Source organism: Garra rufa, chromosome 25 (genome assembly GCF_049309525.1).
Source record: "Garra rufa chromosome 25, GarRuf1.0, whole genome shotgun sequence".
Classification (NCBI taxonomy): Eukaryota; Metazoa; Chordata; class Actinopteri; order Cypriniformes; family Cyprinidae; genus Garra; species Garra rufa.
The window spans coordinates 25,380,530-25,407,258 of record NC_133385.1 but is presented as its reverse complement, the minus strand read 5'-3'; the positions used below and the strand labels follow the sequence as shown (position 1 = coordinate 25,407,258).

The following is a 26,729-nucleotide window of genomic DNA, read 5'->3' as shown; positions in this document are numbered from 1 at the left end:
ATAACGCTTACATAATCTAAATAGCGCCATATTCTGATTAATACAGGAATATTTTGTAAACAATAACAGCAAGAAACATATTTCATGTATTATATTTGTCATACAGTAACTGTTACTATCTCATGTTTCACATTTCACTCAGGCAATATGACAATATCACTTAGAGACAAATAAGGTGTGGTCAAGTGAGCAATATGTATGAAGCACAGCTCACACAAATGTCATTTTCAAATCAAGCAGCTTTCTTTTAGTCAAACAAGGCAAATCCACATAACCAACTTGAACCTGCTGCACAATCTGCATTGGGAAATCTTTCACCCTCATGTGAAGTTCCCAAAAGCATGAAATTTAATTAAAATGACTTGAAAATGTACTGAATAACGGTAAACGTGGCCACACTTAAACACTCACTGATGACGACTGACTCACAAGACATTCATTTTAAACAAAACAACTGCTTCACAAACAGATGTTCCATTCAAAAAGCTTTCAAGATGGTTTGTTTTGAAGTTGTATTGCACGCTTTGTCGGAAGTGTGATTTACAGTAAATCTGAAGGAAGACAGAGGCATCCCATTGCAGGCGTGCCACTAGTGTCTGTTCTAAGCTCGCTCGTGTTTTCGACGGCTGGATGTCTCAGTGGACCTTCCACTCCCAACAGCTGCTGGTTATTAGCCGGAGGGCCTTGCGCTTGACCGAACGGCGCCAGTCCAATATTCAAATGCAGGTCCAGAGGGGTAATTATGACACTGAGTTTCATTGTGTCCATATGTGTATATATGAAAAAGCGTGTCCTTTGCTCTGACAACAGGATGGAACAGATGTTAATGCATTCTTTATCAGGGCTAGGTCTCAGTTAAATAGAAAGTTTAAAACAACAGAGTGTGTGTTTTTATTTCCACCACAACGGAAAATATGCGTATTTCATTGACCAATCAGCTTTCAGGACCGGAAGTATCCATTTTGTATAAAAACAATAAAACATTATTGCATTATGGATGTCACTTCTTTGAAATCCTGCCAGCGAGATCCTCTCAAACTGAACACAGACTGTCATTCCTCCCACACCATCTATCATAACAGCTTTTCAACTCCTTCAATTCACAGCTGCCGAATACTTGCTTTTCGGCACTTTGGACAGATGATTTTTTTGCGAATAAAACATTAACAGACGCTTCATTAAAGCATCTTGTTTGGGCAAAACAGCAGTGGGGGGAGGAATGAAAGGAATGTGCGTTGATGTTACGACAGATCAGCGTCCCTCCAACTCTTTTGCTAAAATTAACTTTTTGTTTTGTCAAACTTGAATTGCTATAATTGCACTGGGAATTTTGTGAGGACTACAACAGCCCATGCTCAAAATAGCCAACTTTACCCAGATACCTCTGGATCAGCTCAGTGTGGGGATCAATAGCACCTGTCATTCACTTCAGCAGTCAGACACCTACATATCTGGCCTTGAGCTTTGAAAGAATTGGATTCTTGAAAATATTAAATCAAAACTTTTCAAAGGGAAGAGAGTAGTAGACAATATTGAAAGGCAAATAAAAACAAAGCTGTGGGACTCATTCATTAAACATAATAGGGCCTCATGATTTATACTTTAAGGAAAACGTGAATGGAATAGTGGAATCCAGTCATAAATGTCACAGAATTTGCCATTTTTTTAATGAAAAAATTAAAAGTATGTCAGCACAGTTAAATCATAATGTGATATGGACTAGCACCTGTGAATATGAAGCTGTAAAAATACTATATGAAAATGGCAGACGCGCAGTTTTGTTTACCACACATATTAAAATGCACATGAAAACATACATTTAATCTCTAGAACTGCTCTGAGAGTCACTTCATAAGGATTTTACCATTTCAGTTGAGAAAAACTATCGTTATATCATATACAAACAGAAACGTAAAGCTCTTCACAGTAACCCGTCAAAAAAAATGGTTTAACTTGAAGAAACTGTGACAGAAATATATTACTCAAGGTAATGCTAGTACTATTACTACTACTAATAATAAAATTATTAATAAAAACATTATTCTTTAAGGAAAAAAATACAACACAGCATTTCTGGAAAAAAGCAAAGAAAATAATAATACGTTTAGTAGAAAAAAGTTTTGATTTTTACAATTTAACTAAATAATTAAAATGGAATCCAGAAAGTTAAGATGGTAAACAGAATTTGGGAAAAAACAAACCTAGATTGAGAAACAACAACACTAAAAAACTTATTTCATAGGGCCCTAAAAGTGTAATTTTTGTTAAACTTTTATTAAATTGCTGTTATATTGTTTTGAGTTTAAGTTTCATGCTTTCAGTTAAAGGTGCCATAGAATGGAAAACTGTTTTTATCTTGGCATAGTTGAATAATAACAGCTGTGAGTCTCAAACACCATCGTTTCCTCCTTCTTATATAAATCTGGTGTTTGCAAAAGACCACTGAAAAATAGGTCAATTCCAACATAACACCGACTATTGCGTAATAATCGCGATCTTTAATAGTTACGCCCCCAACCGTTTCATAGCCCAATCATCACAAGTTCTACAGCTAGGCTATTGTCGAAAAACAAAGCGAGGACAATAGCGAAAATGACAGATCACGGCGATAATTGTTATGTTCCAGGTTGTGCAGGAGATGTTAAGTGCAGGGATGGGTTGGTGTTTGTATTCAGAAAGGCACAGAAAACAAATAAGGCGATCTAATAAAATAAGGCGAGCCACTAAAGGGACACGGTTAGCTTCTTGCTAGCGCTAGCCTGTTACACTGGAGTACGTAAGATTTCACTTACCACATAAACAGAGTAAGGAGAGATGACTGCGCAGACGATGGTGAATGATTTGCAGATCCTAATCAATGCTGACAGCATCTAAACTTGTCAAATGTGGTAAATACTGCCGCTGTAGTATAGCGTTACACAGAGCACATGCGATCAACGATCTCAAAAGTGAAACTAAAAAGTTATTGTGTTCAACACGACAGTTTCAGTGCCCCACATATTAATAGCGGCTCGAGCTCCGTAACTAAATATATATTTTCCTCCATGTGTTTCCTGCTGTGTGAGAGCTAGCAGCTCTGTGAAACATCCAATCAGAGCAGAGCTCATCATTATTATTCATGAACCTTCCAAATAAGGCAATAACAGACCATTTCATTCAAGGGACAAATCCTAGGGTTGTACATGGGCCTGTAAAACCATTTCTGGAGAATTTTTGTCCTTACCTAAGCCATATACCTTCTATCTAGATATCAGAGAACAATTTAAAATATTGTATCAATGCATTCTATGGCACCTTTAAGTAGACATGTGTTTTGATTAAGAAAATTTAATATAACCATTGAAACTGAGTCCAAACTTAATTAATATTCAAAGAATCAAAGAATCCTGAAATGTATTCAACTGTTTCAAATATTGATAATAATAATAATAATAATAATAATAATAATAAATGTTTCTTGAACAGCAAACCAGCATATTAGAATGATTTCTGAAAGATCGTGGGACACTGAGACACAGTGGAGTAATGATGCTAAAAAATTCAGTTTTGAAACCACAGGAATAAATTAAGTTATTTTAAATAGTAAAAATATTTAAAAATTGTACTGTTTTTGCTGTATTTTGGATCAAATAAATGCAGGCTTGGTGAGCAGAAGAGACTTCTTTAAAAAACATTACAAATTTTACTGTTCAAAACCTTTTGACTGGTAGCGTATATACAACTTGAAATTGATAAGACTTTTTGAAAGTGAAAGAAATTGATACTTTTATTAATCAAAGATGCATTAATTTGATAACAATTTAAATTGAAAAATAAATGCTCTTCTTTTGACCACAACCATTTTCAACATTTATAATAATATTGTTGAGCAACAAGAAGGAATAAATTAAATGTTAAAATATATTTTAATAGAAAACAGTTATTTAAATTGCACTAATATTTCACAATATTACTGTTTTTATTTTGATCAAATAAATGCAGCCTTGGTGAGCGTTTTTGAACAGTAGTGTATACATAATACAATTCAATTATAGCAAATGACTTAAATACAAAATTTATCAAATAAAATTCACTTATTTTACGCAACATTTGCCAATATTGACAAATATAAGGCCCAAATATTTGGCCCAGGTGATATTATTATATCATTATATAGGTTATAATGTCTTAAGGCCATTAAGTCTCGTTAAAATATTTACAAAGCATTTTCTGCAATTTTTTGCCCACTGAAAATGTAAAGGAATATTTTCAGCACTTGAACAATCAAGCCTTAAGTATCTAACAGTACACTATGCCCTTTACAGCCTTGTTTCTGCTTACTTCAAATTATATATGACGTCCACTCTGACTAAAGTCTGCAGGCAGCTGTATCGTCTTACATGACTTACTGAAATATGAGTCAAAAACATCTTAGACTAGTGTGTTATCAAATGTGCAGGCTGATTACTAATAGTATTAGTCACCGAAGTGTCGCATTGCTCTGTGACTCATAAAGTTACTTTCACTCTGACATGGCAGAAAAAGTTTGAAAAGATTCTCTATTAATATCCTAATCAAATTAGGAGGCCTGGAACAACAGATTTATGGGTGGGGACATTATTGACATTAATGTGTCCCTCTTGTCCACTGGTTGTCCCCATGACGACAGCCCTGTATATAGAGCATACGATGACTCACAGATAAGCGAATAGCCAATAAAGATACAGACCACAAACATATGGTACAACCAACAGTTGTGCGTGTAGTCTGTTGCTATGGGGATGATTTGCAAAATCTTTTTAAAAAGACAGACACACAATACATATATTTATAAAATGCCATCTATCCAATTGCATCAAGAGGCTTGTCAAAAAAACATACACAACATACCCACATCAACTCTAAAAAATGCAACATCTTCGGTGGCTTTCAACACTTCCTCCTATTGCTTAACCTCAAAACAGTGAAGGGAAGATGGCATGAGTTGCTTTTTCTCTTATAAAACTAGCTAAACAAAACATTTTAAATGGAGGGCATGAGCTCAGTAGCACATGTGAGATCTATATAAACTGAATGCATTAACCAAATATAGATTTGCTTATGAAAGAGACAGATTTGCCAAAACCCGCTGACTCAAAAGCACAGTTAGGCAATGTAACAGGATCACTATGTATAATGTGTTACATAAGTGCTCTTCCTCTATCTTACCTGTCAACTAACAAACTAGCTGGAACTGGTATCTGTGTCTTTACAGCACGATATAAACTGACTGGATCTTATAGATCTTAAAGGATTAGTTCACTTCCAGAATAGAAAAGTCCTGATAATGTGCTCACCCCTATGTTAATGTCTTGCTTTCTTCAGTCGAAAAGAATTTAAGGTTTTTGAGGAAAACATTCCAGGATTTTTCTCCATATAGTGGACTTCAATGGGTTGAAAGTCTAAAATGCTGTTTCAATGCAGCTTCAAAGGGCTCTACACGATCCCAGCCAAGGAATAAGGGTCTAAGGGTCTAATGAAATGGTCATTTTGTAAAACTAATTTAAAATTGATATGCTTTTTAACCACAAATGCTCATCTTGCACTAGCTTGACTTCACACATTACGTTGAAAAGGTAACGCAAGACAAAGGCGGAAGTACCAACCCAGTGTTTACAAAGCGAACATGCAAAGAAAGTAAAAAAAAAAAAGATACAACAACAATGTTGGATGATTATGAATTTAAGGAGAAAATAAGATTTAAAATAAGGTAAGATACGATTTTTTTTGCCTTACCCTACCTTTTTAAACCAACGTACACAGACGAATAGGGTTGAGAAGCTTTGACATTTTAACCAGTACGGTATCTAACGGTACCTTTTTTTCAGTACTTTACTCTCTATATAATAAAAACCATTTATTTCATTAAGTTTTCGCTATTTCTTCCTTTTCCTTCTCTTTTAAATAGCTTTAAGCGCTGTGCGAATTTTACTTTCACTTTCAAATTGGCAATTCACCAACGATTCAATTCAAGCAACAACAAAATACAAGTCAAACTCATTGAACGTTTATTAACAAAATTAATAAAAATACAGCACAATATATGCCTAATGTAAAATGAGAAATTACTTAGGCCGCACAAAGTATAATAGCATACAAAACTGAAAATCAGCAAACACTGTGGAGCCAAATAAAGAAGAAACACAACGTTTATTAGCAAAAAAGAATAGTTTAAATAAAGTAAAAAGCAGAAAACAATGTGGAACCAAATAAATAAGAAATGAATTAGGGATGCTCATTTCGGTTAATTTTCCTGACCGACAACCGCTGCTCGTTATCCGAACATTAACCGTTAACTGATAAAATTAGAATAATAAATTAGTTTAAAATAAAAATAAAATGCACGAGTATCTGTGATGATACATTAAAAATACAAGCAAATGTTTTATTTTAACGTGCAAACAGCAGCATACAGAGCAACAACAAAAACTGTATTGACATATACTTAAATTATCACGCATCAGCAGCGGTTCTGAGAACAGAGAAAATCTGAATGAAAAAAAAAAAGAATAATATAAATAGGCCTACACTAAATATGTATAAATTAAATAACTACCTAATTAAGATGACAAAACTAAAACACACTGAATCCTTTTATGCGCTTTGAAGAACTGTACCGGTCTTATTCTTCTCGTCGGACATAAAAATATATAGCAGGCCAGCCAATACCTCAGTGTGCCTAGTTTTTAACATGTCCACATGCTGTACGGATAGGCAGGACCACTGCCTGTTAACTCTTAGATCCGCGAAAAAACACACCACAAAAACCCTTTCAATTTGCGGTTCGGGACTTCCATCCACTGTCATATGCGTGAGGAGAAGCGCGTGTTTTACAGCGTTCAGCAATAGCCAATCACAGACATGTATGTTGATTTGATTATCACTGTGGCCAATCAGAGGAGGCTATGTTACAATCCACTCACCAACCAAAGTGCCGGTTTCAGTTTTGCTGAAACTACTTTCGCGAACTCTCTTATTAAAACAAAGAAAGTGTTGGCATTATATAAATAAGAGATTAATTGTGCAGTGTAAAGGTTATTTTATTACTTTTTAATAAGTTTATGAGATTGCGATGAACTACTCTAGGATGAGTGATAGCTTTCCAGTGATTGTAACGGGAGCGCCTATTGCGCACTTTCTAGACTATAATTCATTCAGAATTTGAATACATTCACTCACGGATTCATTCTCTGATAACCCAATAACGCCACTTGCCATTGAGTTGCATATACTACATCAGTTTACTAAGTAAAGGTGAAGCAAAATATGTCTGTACAGCCACACTGCACGTGTCGACATGCGCACGTGAGTAAACAGATAACTTACAAATAGCATTATTTCTTTCACCATGCAGCAAATGTAAAAAAAAAAAAGAATAGAAAAAAACCCTTTTAAACCGTTTAACTGATAGTAATAATCGGTTAAAATTCTTACTGTCGGTTAACGGTTAAACGGTCAATATGAGCATCCCTAAAATGAATGTTTAAAAAGTACTTCCAAAATTACCTTAGATAAACGAAAAAAGACAACAGGCATTTCAAAATCCAAAATAATTCCAAACAGGCGCTTTTGCATTCAGTTTGTTCTGCCATTGTCTTGTCTTTATCACCTCACTCTTCTTGTCAGCTCGACTCTCCTTACTTGATAAATTAAATTGAACTGCTGCTGTTCTGCGATGTAAACAAAGCCACGTCTCCACCATTACAGAGGCAAGCAGGACATGTGGGACTCATATTTAAAATGTCTTTTTGCGTTTTAATATTCACAGACACTAGTCTAGCCTATAACACGATTCGAATTAAGTGACAGACCTACTTTGATTTTTTCATTCAAAAATGTACGAATTCCATGGCATTCCACGCTAATTCTGTTTTTATGAATGAACTCCGCATTATTTTCTGCGTTTCGCAGAATCCATACTATGGCCGACTGTTTTGCTAGATAAGACCCTAATTAGCCTTTTTCACACTTCCGTGTTTCTGGCTTCCGGATTGGCGCTTGCAGGGTAAAAGTTTTTCCGGTGACAGCAGCGGCCGCACTTAACAAGCGTAAATTCGGGAATCAAAGTCTATTTTTACAAAATAGATATATGATACTATGATATATACCGGTGTTTTACTCTAAAAATAGCAAACATTTCTTTAAAAACTTTGTGTCAGCTTCTGGTCATCACAAATGCTATGTTTATTTAATTATGAATGTTAGAATTTACAATCCAGTACAGTTTTGAGTTTTGCCGTTCTGTCTATTTGGTGCTGGCTGTGCATTATGACTCTTCACATCATTTTTTTCGCGATTAATATTGTTATTATTATTATTATTAAAGTAATATTGTATTTTCTACTTGCTCTCCTTTGCATTATTCATTTTACGGTGTAAATGTACGTTGTATAATGTGCCCAGGGATATACATAATAATATAATACTAAACAAGAGATGACTCCGATTAATGGCTTTATTCCTTTTGGATCTGGATTACGTTGTTGTATTGAGTTTATGCATCATCCGGACTCAGAATCGTTTAATTTATTCTTGGGGAAATGTGCATTTGGATATAAATGCTGTCAAATGCTGTCATAATTTACCATGATGTAGTGATTTGAGGGAATGACTGAGTAAATTGAGAAAATACACTTAAATATACTGGAGATGGAGAACAGAAACTATAGCTGGCGCTATGTTGCGCATATAATATTGACGAGTCAGCGGTCTGAGTGCCCATATAAATTTCAAACAAGTAAAATGTTGTTTCTTTGTTGATCATATAACAACAACTTGGAAAGCAGACAAAAAAGAAAAGGTAAAAGGCATTATTTGAGACAAGAGCATATTAATATAATAGGCGCAGACCTATAGCGGAACTGACTTTACCCTGCACTGACGTAATTTCCGATTTTTGCGAAAAAGGCTAATTGTGTAGAGCCCCTTGAGGCTGCACTGAAACTGCAATTTGGACCTTCAAATTGTTGATACCCATTGAAGTCCATTATATAGAGAAAAATTCTGGAATGTTTTCCTCAGAAACCTTAATTTCTTTTCCACTGAAAAAAAAAAAGACATGACATCTTGAATGACATGGAGCTGAGTAAATTATCAGGAAATATTTATTCTGGAAGTGAGCTAATCTTTTAATTTAACGTCACAGTAAATGACAAAAGTACAATCTGATCAATGTGCTTGATAAAAAATAAAAAAAACACTAAAAATGTATAAATTAATTACAAAGAAATGTCAAGTAACACATTAAATTAAACAAAATTTCGAAGTAGAAAAACTGAATTTTTCTAAAACATAAGCCAACCTCCTTTTAGTGTACAAACGGCTCAGTTTTCTGTATAAAATGTTTGTAAAATAATTGCTCTGTAAACTGTTGCCTTCATGCAATGAGGTTATGCTAATGTTTCATGAATTAGGCCATTACGTCATATATGTCATATGTCCTTGGAAGTCACATGTTGAAAATACGAATGTAAAACTTCACAGAAGTAAAAAATTTGACTTAGGACTTTTAGACAGTGTTAAAAGGGTACATTTCATTTTTAGTCATACATTTGCATCTAAAATAATATCATTTTCTGACATTAGTGATAAGAGCTGCATTGCTCAGTACTTCAAAGAAAACAATGCGGGGGGTTGTACTATTTTGAAACTATGGGTGATTGCACAACTATGGTCTAAAATACATGTGATAGCAATGATGCCAAGAGCCAAATGATTTTTATGATGTTTGATTCCAATAACAGTTCTTGAACATCCGCATTCTTCCGCCAGTTTGGACAAAACATCATACTAAAATATTAGAGATCAAGTTAATTAAAGACATAGTTCAGCCAAAAATTTAAATTTGATGTTTATCTGCTTACCCGCAGGGCATCTAAGATGTAGGTGACTTTGTTTCTTCAGTAGAACACAAACAAAGATTTATAACTCAAACCAGTCTGCAGTCTGTCAGTCATACAATGGTAGTCAATGGGAACCACGGCTTTGAGAGTCAAAAAAAAAAAAAAAAACATACACACAAAAAACTAAATTAAACCCTGCGGCTTGTGATGATACATTGAAGTGTTAAGACACAAAACGATCGGTCTGTGCAAGAAACCAAACAGTATTTATATAATTTTTTACCTCTGATCTACTACGTTCACAACAGCTGGCGCGTGACAAAGAACAAGCAACAATAACTTCAATCGATCAGGCTCAAAAGTTAAAAAAAGATGAAAAGTCAAAACTCCTGGATCACTTTGTGCAAGCAAACATAATCTTTCAGTATTTAATCGGTTGCAACAATCAGGATAAGCACAAGTAGTTAGCATTTTTAGTAGCCGTCATACCCACAATCTCTCTGCACTGTGTAAACAATGAGTGACGTATACACGAGAATGTTGACGCTTCACGCGCCGGCTATTGTGAACATGTTCAGGACAGTTGAACATTGCGGTGGATTAGAGGAAAAAATAATATAAATACTGTTCAGTTTCTTGCACAGACCAATTGTTTCGTGTGTTAAGACCTCAATGTATCATCACAAGCTGCAGAGTTACAATTGGTTTTGTCTGTGTATGTTTTTTGACTCTCAAAGCCGTGGGTCCCATTAACTGCCTTTTTATGACTGACAGACTGCAACGGTTTGAGTTAAAAATCTTTGTTTATGTTCTACTGAAGAAACAAAGTCACCTACATCTTGGATGCCCTGGGGGCAAGCAGATAAACATTGAATTTTCATTTTTGGGTGAACTATCCCTTTAATGAATGAAATATGCAAAGTAAAAAATATCTAAAATAAAAATTATTTTATAATTTTTAATCATTATTTACATAGAAACCACTATGAAACAGCAATAGGAACTCAAGGCCATGTCATATTGTGAAAGTATTCTCAATACAGCCATAATTAAAAAGTTAAAGCAATAGTTCACCCAAAAATGAAAATTGCCCTATGACTTACTCACCTTCAAGCCATCCTAGGCGTATATGCCTTTTTTCTTTCAGACAAATACAATCAGAGTTATATTAAACATGTCCTGGCTTTTTGAAGCTTTACAATGGCAGTGAATGGGTGTTAAGATTTTGAAGTCTAAAAAAGTGCATCCATCCATCATAAAAATTACTCCACACAACTCTGGGGGTTAATAAAGGCCTTCTGAAGCGAATCCATGTGCTTGTGTAAGAAAAATATTCATATTTACAACTTTATAACTGTAATCTGTAGCTTCTGCTAGCTGTCGTACGCGGATTCACGCGAGAGTGACATTCCAGCAGATGACGTAGGACGAAGGCGTAGTGTAAGCTCCGGTGAGAAGTGACAAATGCAGAAGCGCAGAGGATAAGGCAAAACAAAACACCATTCATGAAACAGAAGTACAAAACAAGGATTTGTAAAGAAAAATGACAGAAGATTTTGATGTAAGCCTAAGGCAGACTGATTTTCCTTTGCTGTAAACAAAACTTGGTTCTCGTAAGACTAGAATATTCTCACCGGAGCTATTCCTACATCCTACGTAATCCACTGAAACGCGTGTACGTCAGTTAGCGGAAGCTAGATATTGCGGTTTATAAAGTTTTAAATATGGATATTTGTCTTACAAAAACACATCAATTAACTTCAAATGGCCTTTATTAACCTCCAGGGCCATGTGGAGCATTTTTTTATGATGGATGGACGCACTTTATTAGATTTCAAAATCTCAACACCCATTTACTGTCATTATAAAGATTGGAAAAGCCAGGACATTTTTAAATATAACTCAGATTGTATTCGTCTGAAAAAAGAAAGTCATATACATCTAGGATGGCATGAGGGTGAGTAAATCATGGGGTGATTTTCATTTTTGGGTGAACTATTTCTTTAAGGTGGTTATTAATGGCAACTATGAAAAAGTATGTAAAAATGATTTCTGGAAGTTTCGGGAAGATTATTGGAGCATGTCATAACAAATTTTTTTTTCAGTGTGCTACAAAAACTTTGGAGTTACATCAACATATCTTAGAATTAAATTTGCTGTAACAAACATGTACAGTGACTCAGACAAACACAGCCAACTTGTACACTGTCATCAGTCCATTACAGAGATTCCAATCATCTCGGAATAAAGCTCCTGTCAGCAACAAAGCCCCCACCTCCAGGGAACAAAGTGGCTGCGTAAAAGGGTCTCATTTGTCCCACACTGTCAACCTTTGCTTTGAAGCAGGTGATTCATGCGGTGGTGTGACAGCCACTCCCACACAGAACATGAACGCTGGTGGGAGTTTGTGAGTGTGAACAATTCTTTGCGTTTACTGTAAGTCTCTTTATTCTTTCCTTCATCCGCTGTCCTTTTCTGATAGACATGTTTGCAGCTGCTAATGTGTTACAGATCATCACACACAGCTCTGTGAAACCACACATGAGCCATTTCCTCTTTCACACGCAAGATACGTGACAGTGTGTGAGTATTTCCACCTCAAACGCATCTGATACTCCATGACATGTCTGTGGGGACGTGGGCATCGTTTTGAAACAAGGAAACCAAAACATTACCAAAGGAGCACTAACTTCTAGGCTTTTTGAGTATGCAGAAGACTGGATTGCTTTTAACACACATTGCTAAGCCAATAACCTTTAGCTGTTGGACTTTGCGCTGTAGTCTTCTCAGCAAAATGAGGTTTATTGTATTGTATGCCCTCTGTTGTAAAAATTACTACTGTATTAGCTCATATTTAGGCTATTAAATGTATACTTCGTATAGGTGTTAAACCTAATAATGCTGTGTTCTAAAACCTAGTGAGCTGCCATGCAGCATACTAACTGTCACGCCAGGCCAGCAGAGGGAGCCCTTACCCCCACTGACTGTTGCTGCTCCCTCTGCTGCCTCTATGGTTACTTCCTGTTTATCAGACATAAAAGCCAGCTCATCACACACACACATCGCGAAGTATTGATTTGCATTTGTGGACTTTACCAAGCGCTTTTCCTTGCTCCCAGGTTTTCCCAGTCTCCTTGTTGTTTTCCCTAGCCATAGTTCTGTTTTTGTTTTCCCAGTCTTAGTCATAGTTTTCTAGTTTCTTGTTTTCATTTCATTGTTTCATTTGGACTGCCCACCTGGATTTTGACCCACGCTTGTTTATTGGATTACGCTATTGGATTATCTTCGCTGTTCATGTTTGCTGGTGTTTTCGACCCTGTCTGCCTGTCTACGATCATCAAAATAAAGCCTTGCATTTGGATCCTCACTCTTGGTCGTCCCGTTTGTGACAGAATACTTCGCCACACCCGGATCCAGCGGCTTTACCCACCAGCAGAAGTACCCTCCAAGAATGAGCTCAACAGACCCCGTAAGTTCACTCTGTTCCATTTTTCAAGATGGCCGTCCCATCGAATGTTATGTTGAGGAATTTCTTACGTACAGTCACCTGGCACCTTGTAACGAATCGATGTTAAAGGAATGTTTTTGGAGCGGGTTGGACACTGATATCAGCCTGAGTTTACCCGATGAGGACCCGAGTTGGACCCTCGCACAATTCATTGACTTTGTGTTATCGTTTTGTGGCTCTCCATTCACTGTGGGTATACTCAAAAGGTCACAGCACAAAATGTCTGCCAGCCTAGAGCCTCAGCACAAGATGTCTGCTAGCCCCGAGCCTCAGCACAAGATGTCTGCTAGCCCAGAACCACAGCACAAGATGTTTGCTAGTCCTGAGCCACAGCACAAGATGTCTGCTAGCCCCGAGCCACAGCACAAGATGTCTGCTAGCTTCGAGCCACAGCACAAGATGTCTGCTAGCTTCGAGCCACAGCACAGGACGTCTGCTAGCTTCGAGCCACAGCACAAGATGTCTACTAGCCCAGAGCCAAAGCACAAGATGTCTGCTAGTTCAAAGCCTGTTCATAAGATGTCTGCCTTTCAGGAGCCCCTTCACAAGATGGCTACCTTCCCTAAACCTGTTCACAAAATGGCCGCCTTTCCCGAATCAGCTTTCGGAATGACCATCCTTCCTGAGTCCGCATTCAAGATGGTCACCCGATTGGACCCAGCTCACAAGAAATCTACCACGTCTGACTTCTCTCACAAGATGGCTGCCACCCCAAGGCCCGATCACAAGATGGCCGCCATCCCCAAGCCTGTTCACAAGATGGCTGCCACCCCCAAGCCAGTTCACAAGATGGCCGCCGTCCCAAAGCCTGCTTCCAAGATGGCTGTCCTTCCCGAGTCAGCTCATAAGATGGCCGCCTTTCCTGAGACTGCACCCAAGATGGCCGCCCTTCCTGATCCTGTTCGCAAAATGGCCGCTCTTCCAGACCCTGCTCACAAGATGGCCGCCGTTCCAAAGCACGTTCATAAGATGGCTTCCGTTCCTGAGTTCCCGGTCAGAATGGCCACCACGCCAGAGCCTGCTGCAAAGATGGCCGCCACGCCAGAGCCTGCTGCTAAGATGGTCGCCACGCCAGAGCCTGCTGCTAAGATGGCCGCCACGCCTGAGCCTGCTGCAAAGATGGCCGCCACGCCAGAGCCTGTTGCAAAGATGGCCGCCACGCCAGAGCCTGCTGCAAAGAGGGCCGCCACGCCAGAGCCTGCACCCAAGATGACCGCCACGCCCGTGCTGGCACACAAAATGGCCGCCATACCTGAGGCTGTTATTAACAGGGTGGCTACAGCGTCAGACTCTCACCCTTCCAGGACGTATCAGAGACTAATGTCTAGCTTGGAGGACCCACCACTGCTGTCAGCTCGTTCGGCTGGTCCCTTACTGTCAGCCGAGCCAACGTCTGCTCACCCCACATCAGCCAAGCCAGCGTCTGCTAGCGCCACATCAGCCAAGCCAGCGTCTGCTAGCGCCACGTCAACCAAGCCAGCGTCTGCTCACGCCACGTCAACCAAGCCATCGCCTGTGAACGTCATATCTGCTTCTCTCGAACCTGCACCAGCTGCCGTTCCTACCAAGTCAAGTCAAGTTACAGCTGCTGTCCCTGCCGAGTCAAGTCACGTCACAGTCACTGTCCCTGCCAGGACAAGTCAAGATACAGCTGCTGTTCCTGTCAGGCCAAGTCAAGCAGCTGTTCCCTCCGAGCCAAGCCAAGCCACAGCTGTCCCTCTCACGCCAAATCAAGTCACTGCTGCTCTTGTCATGACGAGTCAGGTCATAGCTACTTCTTCACTGCCAAGTCACATCTCCCCTGAGCATCCAGAGCCTTCACTCCCAAGCCATGCAGAGCCAACGCTCCCAAGCCATGCAGAGCCAACGCTCCCAAGCCATGCAGAGCCAACGCTCCCAAGCCATGCAGAGCCAACGCTCCCAAGCCATGCAGAGCCAACGCTCCCAAGCCATGCAGAGCCAACGCTCCCAAGCCATGCAGAGCCAACGCTCCCAAGCCATGCAGAGCCAACGCTGCCAAGCCATGCAGAACCAATGCTCCCAAGTCACACAGAGCCAACGCTCCCAAGCCCCACGCCCAATGACCCGGAGGGCATTCCTCTGCCAACTGTGTTACCTGTTATGGCTATCGCCATTTTGAGTGTGTGGGCTGCACACTGCGCCCCAGTTGCCTCTTCGGCCCATGAGTCTGCCCACAAGTTTGTTCTGGAGACCTCATCTACAGGCATGTCCGCTGCGCCTATACCTCTTTCGGAGGTGGCGTACATAGCGGAACTTCGCGCTCTGCCCGCTCCGCCAAGGCTTCACGCTCTGCCCGCTCCGCCAAGGCTTCACGCTCTGCCCGCTCCGCCAAGGCTTCACGCTCTGCCCGCTCCGCCAAGGCTTCACGCTCTGCCCGCTCCGCCAAGGCTTCACGCTCTGCCCGCTCCGCCAAGGCTTCACGCTCTGCCCGCTCCGCCAAGGCTTCACGCTCTGCCCGCTCCGCCAAGGCTTCACGCTCTGCCCGCTCAGCCAAGGCTTCACGCTCTGCCCGCATCGCCTGTGCTCCCTGCTCTGCCAGCACCGCCAGTACTCCTTGCTCTACCTGCTCCGCCAAGGTTCCTTGCTCTGCCTGTTCCGCCAAGACTCCTTGCTCTGTCTGCTCCGCCAAGGTCCCTTGCTCTGTCTGCCCCGCCAAGACTCCCTGCTCTGCCTGCACCGCCTAGGTTCCCTGTCATCTCTGTCTTGGCGTCTGGGGCCGTTCCAGAAGTCTCTGTCTGCCCAGGAACTGCCACGAAAGTCGTTCCTGAAGTTCTCGTCTGCCTGGTCACGGCTATGGAGGCCACGTTCTCCCATGAACTCTCTACTTCTCTCCTTGCTCTGTCTGCCTCCTCTATCTCTGTTCTCCCCAGGTCCCAGTCCATAATGCGCCTCCTGTTCCGCCCTGGAGGGCTCCTGCGCCTCCTGATTCGCCCTGGAGGGCTCCTGCGCCTCCTGCTCCGCCCTGGAGGGCTCCTGCGCCTCCTGTTCTGCCCTGGAGGGCTCCTGCGCCTCCTGTTCCGCCCTGGAGGGCTCCTGCGCCTCCTGATTCGCCCTGGAGGGCTCCTGCGCCTCCTGCTCCGCCCTGGAGGGCTCCTGCGCCTTCTGCTCCGCCCTGGAGGGTTCCTGCGCCTCCTGCTCCGCCCTGGAGGGCTCCTGCGCCTCCTGCTCTGCCCTGGAGGGCCGCTCCGCCTCCTGCTCCGCCCTGGAGGGTTCCTAAACCCCTTGCTCCGCCTTCGGCTCCGCCCTGGAGGGCTTCTACGCTTCCTGCTCTGCCCCGGAGGGTCGCTAAGCCTCCTGCTCCGCCCTGGAGGGCTCCTAAGACTCTTGCTCCACCTCAAAGGACTGCTCTGCCTCCAGCCCTGCCCTGGAGGGCTCCTGAATCTCCTGCCCTGCTCTGGAGGGCCTTTGCCCAACCTGTTCTGCCTCAGTCTCCTGGCCCCCCCACCGCTCCCCTGGACTGTTTCCTCCTGTTGTTTTTTGGAGCGTCTGGAAGCCGCTCCTTGGGGGGGGGCTATGTCACGCCAGGCCAGCAGAGGGAGCCCTTACCCCCACTGACTGTTGCTGCTCCCTCTGCTGCCTCTATGGTTACTTCCTGTTTATCAGACATAAAAGCCAGCTCATCACACACACACATCGCGAAGTATTGATTTGCATTTGCGGACTTTACCAAGCGCTTTTCCTTGCTCCCAGGTTTTCCCAGTCTCCTTGTTGTTTTCCCTAGCCATAGTTCTGTTTTTGTTTTCCCAGTCTTAGTCATAGTTTTCTAGTTTCTTGTTTTCATTTCATTGTTTCATTTGGACTGCCCACCTGGATTTTGACCCACGCTTGTTTATTGGATTACGCTATTGGATTATCTTCGCTGTTCATGTTTGCTGGTGTTTTCGACCCTGTCTGCCTGTCTACGATCATCAAAATAAAGCCTTGCATTTGGATCCTCACTCTTGGTCGTCCCGTTTGTGACACTAACACTCATAAAAGTGTTATAAATTTATTAAAATGCCCCTGTTCAAAAGTTTACACACACTTGATTCTTAATACAGTGTTGGTACCTGAATGATCCACAACTGTGTTTTTTTTTTGTATGTTTGTTTAGTGATAGTTGTTCATGAGTCCCTTGTTTGTCCTGAACAGTTAAACTACCTGCTGATCTTCAGAAAAATCTTTCAGATCCCACAAATTCTCTGTTTTTTTCAGCATTTTGTGTATTTGAACCCTTTTCAATACTGACTGTATGATCTTGAGATCTTTTCACACTGAGGACAACTGAAGGACTCAAATGCAACCATTACAGAAGGTTCAAACGCTCACTGATGCTTCAGAAGGAAACACGATGCATTAAGAGTCGGGTGTGAAAACTTTTGAACAGAATGAATGTGTACATTTTTCTTATTTTGACTAAATATATATATATATATATATATATATATATATATTTTTTTTTTTTTTTTTTTCTTTTTTTTTTTTTCTTCTTCCATTTAGAACTGCCCTTCAGAAGCTACAGAAGATACTTACATGTTTCCCTAAAGACAAAATAAGTAACATTTACCCTGATCTTCAAATTCAAAAGGTTTTCACCCCCCGGTTCTTAATGCATCGTTTTTCCTTCTGGAGCATCAGTAAGAGTTTGAACTTTCTGTTATAATTGCATTTGAGTCCCTTAGTTGTCCTCAGTGTGAAAAGATGGATCTCAAAATCATACAGTCATTGTTGGAAAGGGTTCAACTACACAAAAATGCTGAAAAACCAAAGAATTTGTGGGACCTAAAGGATTTTTCTGAAGAATAGCAGACAGATTAACTGTTCAGGACAAACAAGGATTGAGAATCAAGCGTATGGAAACTTTTGAACGGGGTCATTTATACAAACTCAACTATTATTTTCTCTTGTGGACTATATGTAAACGTCTTTTATGTGAAATATCTTATTCAGGTCAGTATTAAATTAAAAATATAATGCATTTTACATCATCCCTCTTATGTTGGTAAAATAATTAACATTTTGCAGATTCCGCAAGGTGTATGTAAACTTTTGACCTCAACTGTAGCTATCATGATAGTTTTAAACAGGCCTTTAGAACAGTAAAGCCCCACCTACCAACACTATAAGTATGTTTTGTCTACTTTTTTATAAGCAAACACCACTTACATTTTCTTCGGACAGCTGTTCAGTGACACAAAAAAGACATTTTACCCAATATGTGCTATTTATTTTTAGAAAGTGTTGAGTTCTTCAAAAAATGTAGCCTAAATTCTAGTTGCATTAAGGGATTGAACAAACAAAGCTGGTCCTTCATTAATATAAAGTAACTCCCTGTGAATGCACAGCGCTATCAATCCCGTTCTCAGTTACAGTCCTGCAGGGGAGGTCAGGTATCTCATCTAATCCAGGGTGTGTCATAGAAACTGTGCCTTTGAGTGGGACACAAAGCCATCCAGGCAGATGGCGGAGCCTGTTACATATCGCAAACAATAACCAGCATCTGTCCTTCTGCCGTATCCCACAGTACCTCACCTAGGAGGCGTCAGTGACAAAAAGGGACCAGCCTTTCCGGATTACAGGAGGATGCTTTTACAAGCTGCCCTGAAAACAGTTTTACAGCCTTTCTTGAACATATCCAAGTTTTTATAAGCGAAACCGATGACAGATAAGTGCCAAAGGGTGACTTTCACCTGCAACCTATCGCCAGGGGAGAGACACGGCAGTCACCTGGGTGTGAGACTACATCTTTCCTGAACATTCACACAGTTTAGCACTTCCTTTCTGGATGGATTTGCAACTTCCTTTTGCTAAAATGCTGAAATGGTTGAAATGCTGTTATTATAACAGTTTTTGCGCATTATTAAGTGTTAGGCTTGCCTGTTGGGACAGCTTTTAAGGGGAGTGCGCTTTGTAAGAGAGAACAAAACATGACTCAAGAATGAGAACCGGTGCCAAGGGAAAAGAGGGTGGGGGGCCCTCACGTTTTTGTTCAGAGTACTGTAGATCATTCCTATGTTTTACAGCTAATACACTAGCAGTCAAACGTTTTTTTAACAGTTCTCTTCTGCTCACCAAGCCTGCATTTATTTGATCCAAAATACAGCAAATGCAGTAATATTGTAAAAAATTTTTACTATTTAAAATATTTTACTTTCTATTTGAATATATTTTAAAATGTAATTTATTCCTGTGATCAAAGCTGAATTTTCAGCATCATTGCTCCAGACTTTAGTGAAACATGATCCTTCAGAAATCATTCTAATATGCTGATTTTTATTACTATTATTATCAATATTTAAAACAGACTTAACAGACTTATTAATCTTTGATTAACAGAAAGATCTAAGGATAAGGGGTTTTTCAAGAAATTATAGAAATTAATACTTTTATTTAGCAAGGACGCTTTAAATTGATCAAAAGTGATCTTATGTTACAAAAGATTTCTATTTCAGAAAATGCCATTCTTCTGAACTTTCTATTCATCAAAGATACCTGAAAAAAATTATACTCTGCAGCATAATAATATTAATAATAATAAATGTTTTTAAGCAGCAAATCAGAATATTAGAATGATTTCTGAAGGATTATGTGACTGGAGTAATGATGCTAAAAATTTCACTTGGAAACCACAGGAAAAAATTACATATTCAAATAGAAAACAGTTGTTTTAAATAGTAAAAATATTTCTAAATTTTAGTGTTTTGCTGTGTTTGGATCAAATAAACGCAAGTTTAGTGAGCAGAAGAGATTTCTTTAAAAAAAAAAACATAAAAATCTTACTGTTCAAAAACTTTTGACTGGTATGTCGTTTTTAAGATTATTATAAAAATATGATATGTTAAAGGAATTCACAAATGATCTGTGTTTTGTTTGTCCATAAAATGAAAGTCAATGGGGTCCAAAACCATATCGGACCCTACTGACAGTCCTAAAAAATAACGGTTCAAAAAAAGGGTTTTTGCAACAATGCCATAGAAGAACAAACTTTGGTTCCTCAAAGAACCTTTTTTTCCATAAAGAACCTTTTGTAGAACAGAAAAGTTCCATGTTAAAGGTTCTTCATGGAACTCTAAATAATCAAAATATCTTCTTTTGTGTTCTTCAGAAGAAAAACACTATTGAATCAACATGAAGGTTCATTATAAGTTGAACTATACCCAATACAGTTTTGATATAATATCTTGCATGCATTTTGTTATCATCCACTGCCATAAAAAAATCAGAGAATCTTGTCACTTGTCAGGTAAAACCTTTTTGTTCCCAAACTCTAGCTTACCAGCTGTTAACCTGTCCTGTAAATACCCTCAGGGGACGGTCCATGTACCTTACCGGCAAGTCAACAACCAACAAAAACTAGAAGCGATTACAAAACATCCTCAGGCAACCCATTATATCACTTACCTTCCAAGTTCTTCACCGATATCATAGAAGTCCTCCACTTTTTGTTGCTTGAACACTGCCATTCCTAATGTCCTCATTGATGATGATTGTGTCTCAGGGTAAACAGGGGGGACAGCAGGTCAAATCTGTCTTAAGGTGTCCCTCGTGAAGCACACACGCTCAGGGAAAGTTCCGTGGATTGGTAGAGTGCAGCTCTGAAAGTCAAAGACACACACATAAGCACTTGTTCCAGCATGCTGCACTACATTCCTTCACTTCCAAGAAGGTGTGAGAGCATGTATTGCATCTTTCTTGTTTGGACGTACTGTATAAGGCAATGCAAGGTCACAAAATATACAGTTTTGCTTACTGGAGATGATGCAAGGTATGAAGGAACCAGGCAAAAGGATCAAATTGATGTATCAACTCATTAAAAGTGATCAAATTACTTTCTTCAAAAGAAAATGAGGATGAAATTGAGCTGTCTATGAACTTCTGCCAGGGAAAAAGTGCCAAACACCCTGAGCAGTAGGCTATTTGTTTCATCACACACTGACTTCACTTATTATTCAATTTATATTATCATGATAAATATTTACCTTTCAGGTCTAAGTAGGCTACATATAACTAACCGCAACATAATGAGAAACATTTCACACCATATCTCTTCCTATATCATTGCTCACAAGTTTAACAAGCCACACTGAACTAGAAGACGGACAAACTTTGACACTTTAAATTAATATGAAAATGTGGGTCGTCTTACCTTTTCTTTTAGGAAATAACACGTACTTCACTGTATACCGCTGAAATGTATAGCATATTCCCGGGTTTGAGCGCGTCTCTCGTCGAGTCGCGCTGTTGAACTGGAGACTGGAGGAGTGCACGCGTTTATGTTGTCAATCTCGAGCTCGCTCCCGCGCCACCTGTTGAGCGCAGCGGTGATGTCAGATTGGCAATTCTTTTCATTAATCAGTTGAACGGTTCAAACCAATAACATCTCGGTGTAGAGTCGTTTAGGAAATAATTAAATCGATTATTCAAATCAAAATGCACTTCAAAATATGATTTCATTCGAATTAAAGCAGTAATTAAGTCTGACTGAAAACGTACCGACTCGATTTTATTTGGGCTTCATCCAGCATGTTAACACTTAAATCGAGCTAATACTTGGACAAGATGAAGACGTATTTAGACAGACAGATAGACAGACAGATAGATAGATAGATAGATAGATAGATAGATAGATAGATAGATAGATAGATAGATAGATAGATAGATAGATAGATAGATAGATAGATAGATAGATAGATAGATAGATAGATATACATAATTTACTTTATATACTCTATAATGTACTCTCTGCTTGTGTTTGATCCATTATGTTTGCACTAGTATCGCCATCTGCTGGACATGGTAAGCAGCTGTTTCATCTGTGTGAAACAGACTAACAGTCGACAAAATTTTTTATTTTTTTAACATCACATTTGTTACTTAAAATGACATAAGCCATGTAAACTTACACTATAGGTACTGTTTTTCGGAAAATCAAGTTTCGGACAGCCAAGTTTTGATAGTGGAGACTTTGAAAGTTATTGTAATAGCAGAAATGTTACAAATGTACATTAAATATTGATTTGAAACAAACTGTGCAAAATGTTCGAAAGAATCGAACTGAAAGATTCGGACTTGCTTTCAATACTGAACACGTCATTCATGTCCGATCCACGAATGAGTCGTTGATTCGGTTCTATTAAAGTGCATGGTCAAACCCGGTTAACGCTGTGAATGCTGGTGGGATATTAAAAGCATAATTTACTTCATTAACTCTATAATGTAGTCTATTGCAAACTGTTCAAACTTTTCGAAAGAATCGATTTAAGGAAAGAGTCAGACTTTCCTTCATGCATCGTCATGTCCAATTCGCGAATGACTCGTTCATTTGATTCGGTTCCTGATTCGGTCAAATCGGTTATAAACTAATTAAGGATTTGACAGAAGACGCTGTAAATGCTGAGGTCTAGGATATTAAAATTGACTTGATTAACTCTATAATTTACTCTTTATTGCAAACTGTTCAAAAGATTCGAATTGAGAAAAGACTCGGACTTTCTTTCATTACTTTTTAAACATTCATTCATTTAATTTGATTCGGTTCACAGAACTCGTTGTGAATGTTGAGGTCTATGATATTATGAAAAACATAATTTACTTTATTAACTCTATAATTTAGCCTAAACTCTGTTGCAAACTGTTCGAAAGAACCGAATTGAGGAATGAGTCAGACTTTCTTTTAGTATTAAACACATCAGACATGTCCAATTCGCGAATGACTATTCATTTGATTCGGTCAGTGATTCGGTCAAACCCGGTTATCAACTAATTTGAAGGATTTGACGGGAGAAAACGTTATTAATGCTGGGGTCTGGGATATTAAAAGCATATTTATAAACTATATAATTTACTGTCTATTGCAAGCTGTTCAAACTGTTCGAAAGAACCGAATTGAGAAAAGTGTCAGACTTTCTTTCATTATAGCCAAGACACAATTATTTTGTTTCAAAAGTTTTCGAATAAATATATTTTCTTTCTTTCTTTCTTTCTTTCTTTCTTTCTTTCTAGCTTTATTTTAAGTCCGATTCGCGAATGACTCATTCATTTCATGAGTTCAACTAACTTGAAGAACACTCTGTGAATGTTGAGGTCTGGGATAATTCTCACCAGTAAAATAATTCTCTTTATTGCAAACTGTTCAAACTGTTCGAAAGAACAGAATTAAGGAAAGAGTCGGACTTTCTATATTTCTTAATGAACAGCAGTCATGTCCAATTCGCGAATGACTCATTTGACTCGGTTCCAGTGATTCGGTCAAATCGGTTATAAACTAATTTGAAGGATTTGACTGAACACGCTGTAAATGCTGAGGTCTAGGATATTAAAATTTACTTTATTAACTTTATAATTTACACTTTATTGCAAACTGTTCAAAAGAATAGAATTGAGGAAAGAGTCGTACTTTCCGTCATTATTTTTAAACACATCAGTCCGATGCGCGAATGACTCGTTCATTTTATTCGGTTCCTTTACAGTGATTCTGTACCCAGTTATCAACTAATTTGAAGGATTTGACAGGATAACACATTGTGAATGTTGGAGTCTGGGATATTAAAAACATAGTTTACTTTATTAACTCTATAATTTTGCCTACTCTCTGTTGCAAACTGTTCAAACTGTTCGAAAGAACCAAATTGAGAAAAGACTCTCTTTCATATATAGGATATATATATATATATATATATATATATATATATATATACAGTGGCGGCTCCTGACAAATATCTCTGGGGGGGCAACTGTTCCGATGATGGTAAAGATAACCGCTTTAATGGGTAAAATTATGATAAAATTCAGATAGCCAACTTTACAGCATTACATTACATTGTTTGATTTGGTTTCCCTGTTCCTAGATGGCAACATCAGGCATGAATTGTACAAACTGTACAGTATTTTGAATAGCTATATTAAATTTATCGCAATGGTCTCAAATACACTGAAACACTTCCACCATGGCCATCAAGAGACACATTGTCATCAACTAGTTTGCCCTCTAAGAGTAAAAAAAAAAAAAGCAATACTGCTTTACAATTAAAGACTTTTTATTTCTCTTATTAAAACTGTAATTAATCATACTTTTCAGAACATATTCAGTATAAATTTGGCTGCCAATATGCAATCAATACAACTATTTAAAATTCAACATTTGAAGAATACAACTTATAACATAAGGCCGTAACCAGGGTTTGAAAATTAGTGAGGTCCAAAGTAAGGTGTTAAGAATTGTGCTATAATAACACCCACAAATGCACTACATATAGCCTAAACTTCAAAATAGACAGACATGTAGATGATTGTGAAAGATTTTTTATTCAGGATAATGTTTTACATGGAAAGTTCGGTTTTCTTTTAGCTGAGGGAATTTTTATTTTATAACAAGTTATACAAATAACGTTAGAATAATGACACTGGCATAAAACTAACGTTCAACTTTCCACTTTATAAACGTCCCAAAGTGTCACACTAAATTGGACAAACGAGTCAAAAAACACGTATAATAGGTGGATCTGGCAACAAACGGAGGCTGCTGCACCCGCGCTCTCACTCAACGCGTTCTCAAGGCCGATTCACTGCGCTAGCTTCTCGCAGCAACATGAATTGCAAACAGTTATGTGATATGAGGTGGTTTAAACGGCTAAATAATCATTCAAAGAGCTTGACATTTTATTTTTGAATATAAAAAATGACCGAGGTCCGGATCTCGGTGACCTCATAGCCGGCTACGACCGTAATAACATAAACAATGCAACATTTAACAACACACATCACTTGTATTGAAATTTTGTTCGCCTCTCTTTTAAGCAGGCAAAGTGATCAATTACCCTCTCATTAAAATCAGGCATGTTCCTCACAAGTTCCCTCTCCATTGAAAGCATGGCCAATGCATTCAGACGTCTCGTTACGCGTGCGTGCTGTACATCTTCGAGCACGCATCAGTGCGTATTACGAAATCACGTTGGGGCGAGCCCTCCCGGTGCCCATTGAAATGCATTGTAGGGTTCAAAATGTGAAAAAAAAAAAAAAAATCTCACAATATAACTCTATGAGACCGGCTGGGGCGATTTTCAATCTGACTGAGATCGCCCCAAGGGGGCGGGGTTTTAGGTTGGAAAGTGACATGCAGGCTGTTGATTGTAATATGCAGACTAGGACCAGCAAAATAAGACTCTTTTTCACCTCTCTCTCTCTATATATATCTCGAATAATATATTTTATCGATTTATTTACTTATTTATTTTATCTTTATTTCATGTCCGATTCGCGAATGACTCGTTCATTTTATTCGGTTCCTTTACAGTGATTCTTTACCCAGTTATCAACTAATTTGAAGGATTTAACAGGATAACACATTGTGAATGTTGGAGTCTGGGATATTAAAAACATAGTTTACTTTATTAACTCTATAATTTAGCCTACTCTCTGTTGCAAACTGTTCAAACTGTTCAAAAGAACCAAATTGAGAAAAGTGTCGGACTTATATATATATCTCGAATAATATAGATTTATTTACTTATTTATTTATTTTAGCTTTATTTCATGTCCGATTCGCGAATGACTCGTTCATTTGATCCGGTTTAACTTGAAGAACACACTGTGAATGTTGAGGTCTGGGATATTAAAAACATAATTTACTTTATATTGCTGACCGTTCAAACTGTTCGAAAGAACCAAATTGAGGAAAGAGTCGGACTTTCTATATTTCTTAATGAACAGCAGTCATGTCCGATTCGCGAATGACTCATTTGACTCGGTTCCTTTAGTGATTCGGTCAAACCCGGTTATCAACTGATTTGAAGGATTTGATAGAGCACGCTGTGAATTTAGGCTACTGTCTGTAAAAATAAAACATGATTTACTTTATTGCTTTTACTCTGTTGCTTGTGTTTTACCCATTATGTTTGCGCTATTACCGCCATCTGCTGGACACGGTAATCTGTATGAGACAAATGTGACACTGAACCACACAAATCAATTATGTATTCTGACAAGCTGAATAAATAAGCTTTCCATTGACGTATGGTTTGTTAGGATATGACAATATTTGCCCGAGATGCAACTATTTGAATATCTGGTATCTGAGGGTGCCTTTAAAGTTGTCCAAATGAAGTTCCTAGCAATGCATATAACTAATCGAGAAATAAGTAGGCCTATTTAAAATATTTACAGTTGGAAATTTACGAAATATCTTCATGGAATATGATCTTTACTTAATATCCCAATGATTTTTGGCATACATTTTGACCCATACAAATGTACAGTATTGTTGGCTATTGCTACAAATATACCTGTTCTATTTATGCCTGGTTTTGTAGTCCAGGGTCACAAATAATATGGGTGTTTTACATACTGCCTGTGCATGAACAGTA

At 38.8% G+C, this 26,729-nt stretch overlaps 1 protein-coding gene across 1 annotated transcript in view; it reads right to left on the bottom strand.

Annotated features, from left to right (window-relative positions):
- The window catches only part of LOC141301418 (death-associated protein kinase 2-like), a 38,470-nt gene extending 16,833 nt beyond the window's left edge, over positions 1-21,637 (bottom strand). Inside the window, exons 1-2 of the mRNA XM_073831650.1 lie at positions 21,515-21,637; positions 20,770-20,963 (exon numbers count right to left, since the gene is read on the bottom strand). Of these exons, the coding sequence (XP_073687751.1) occupies positions 20,770-20,846 (77 nt within the window). The 5' untranslated portion in view covers positions 20,847-20,963; positions 21,515-21,637. The remainder of the gene's footprint in view (positions 1-20,769; positions 20,964-21,514) is intronic.
- Positions 21,638-26,729: the final 5,092 nt, after the last annotated feature.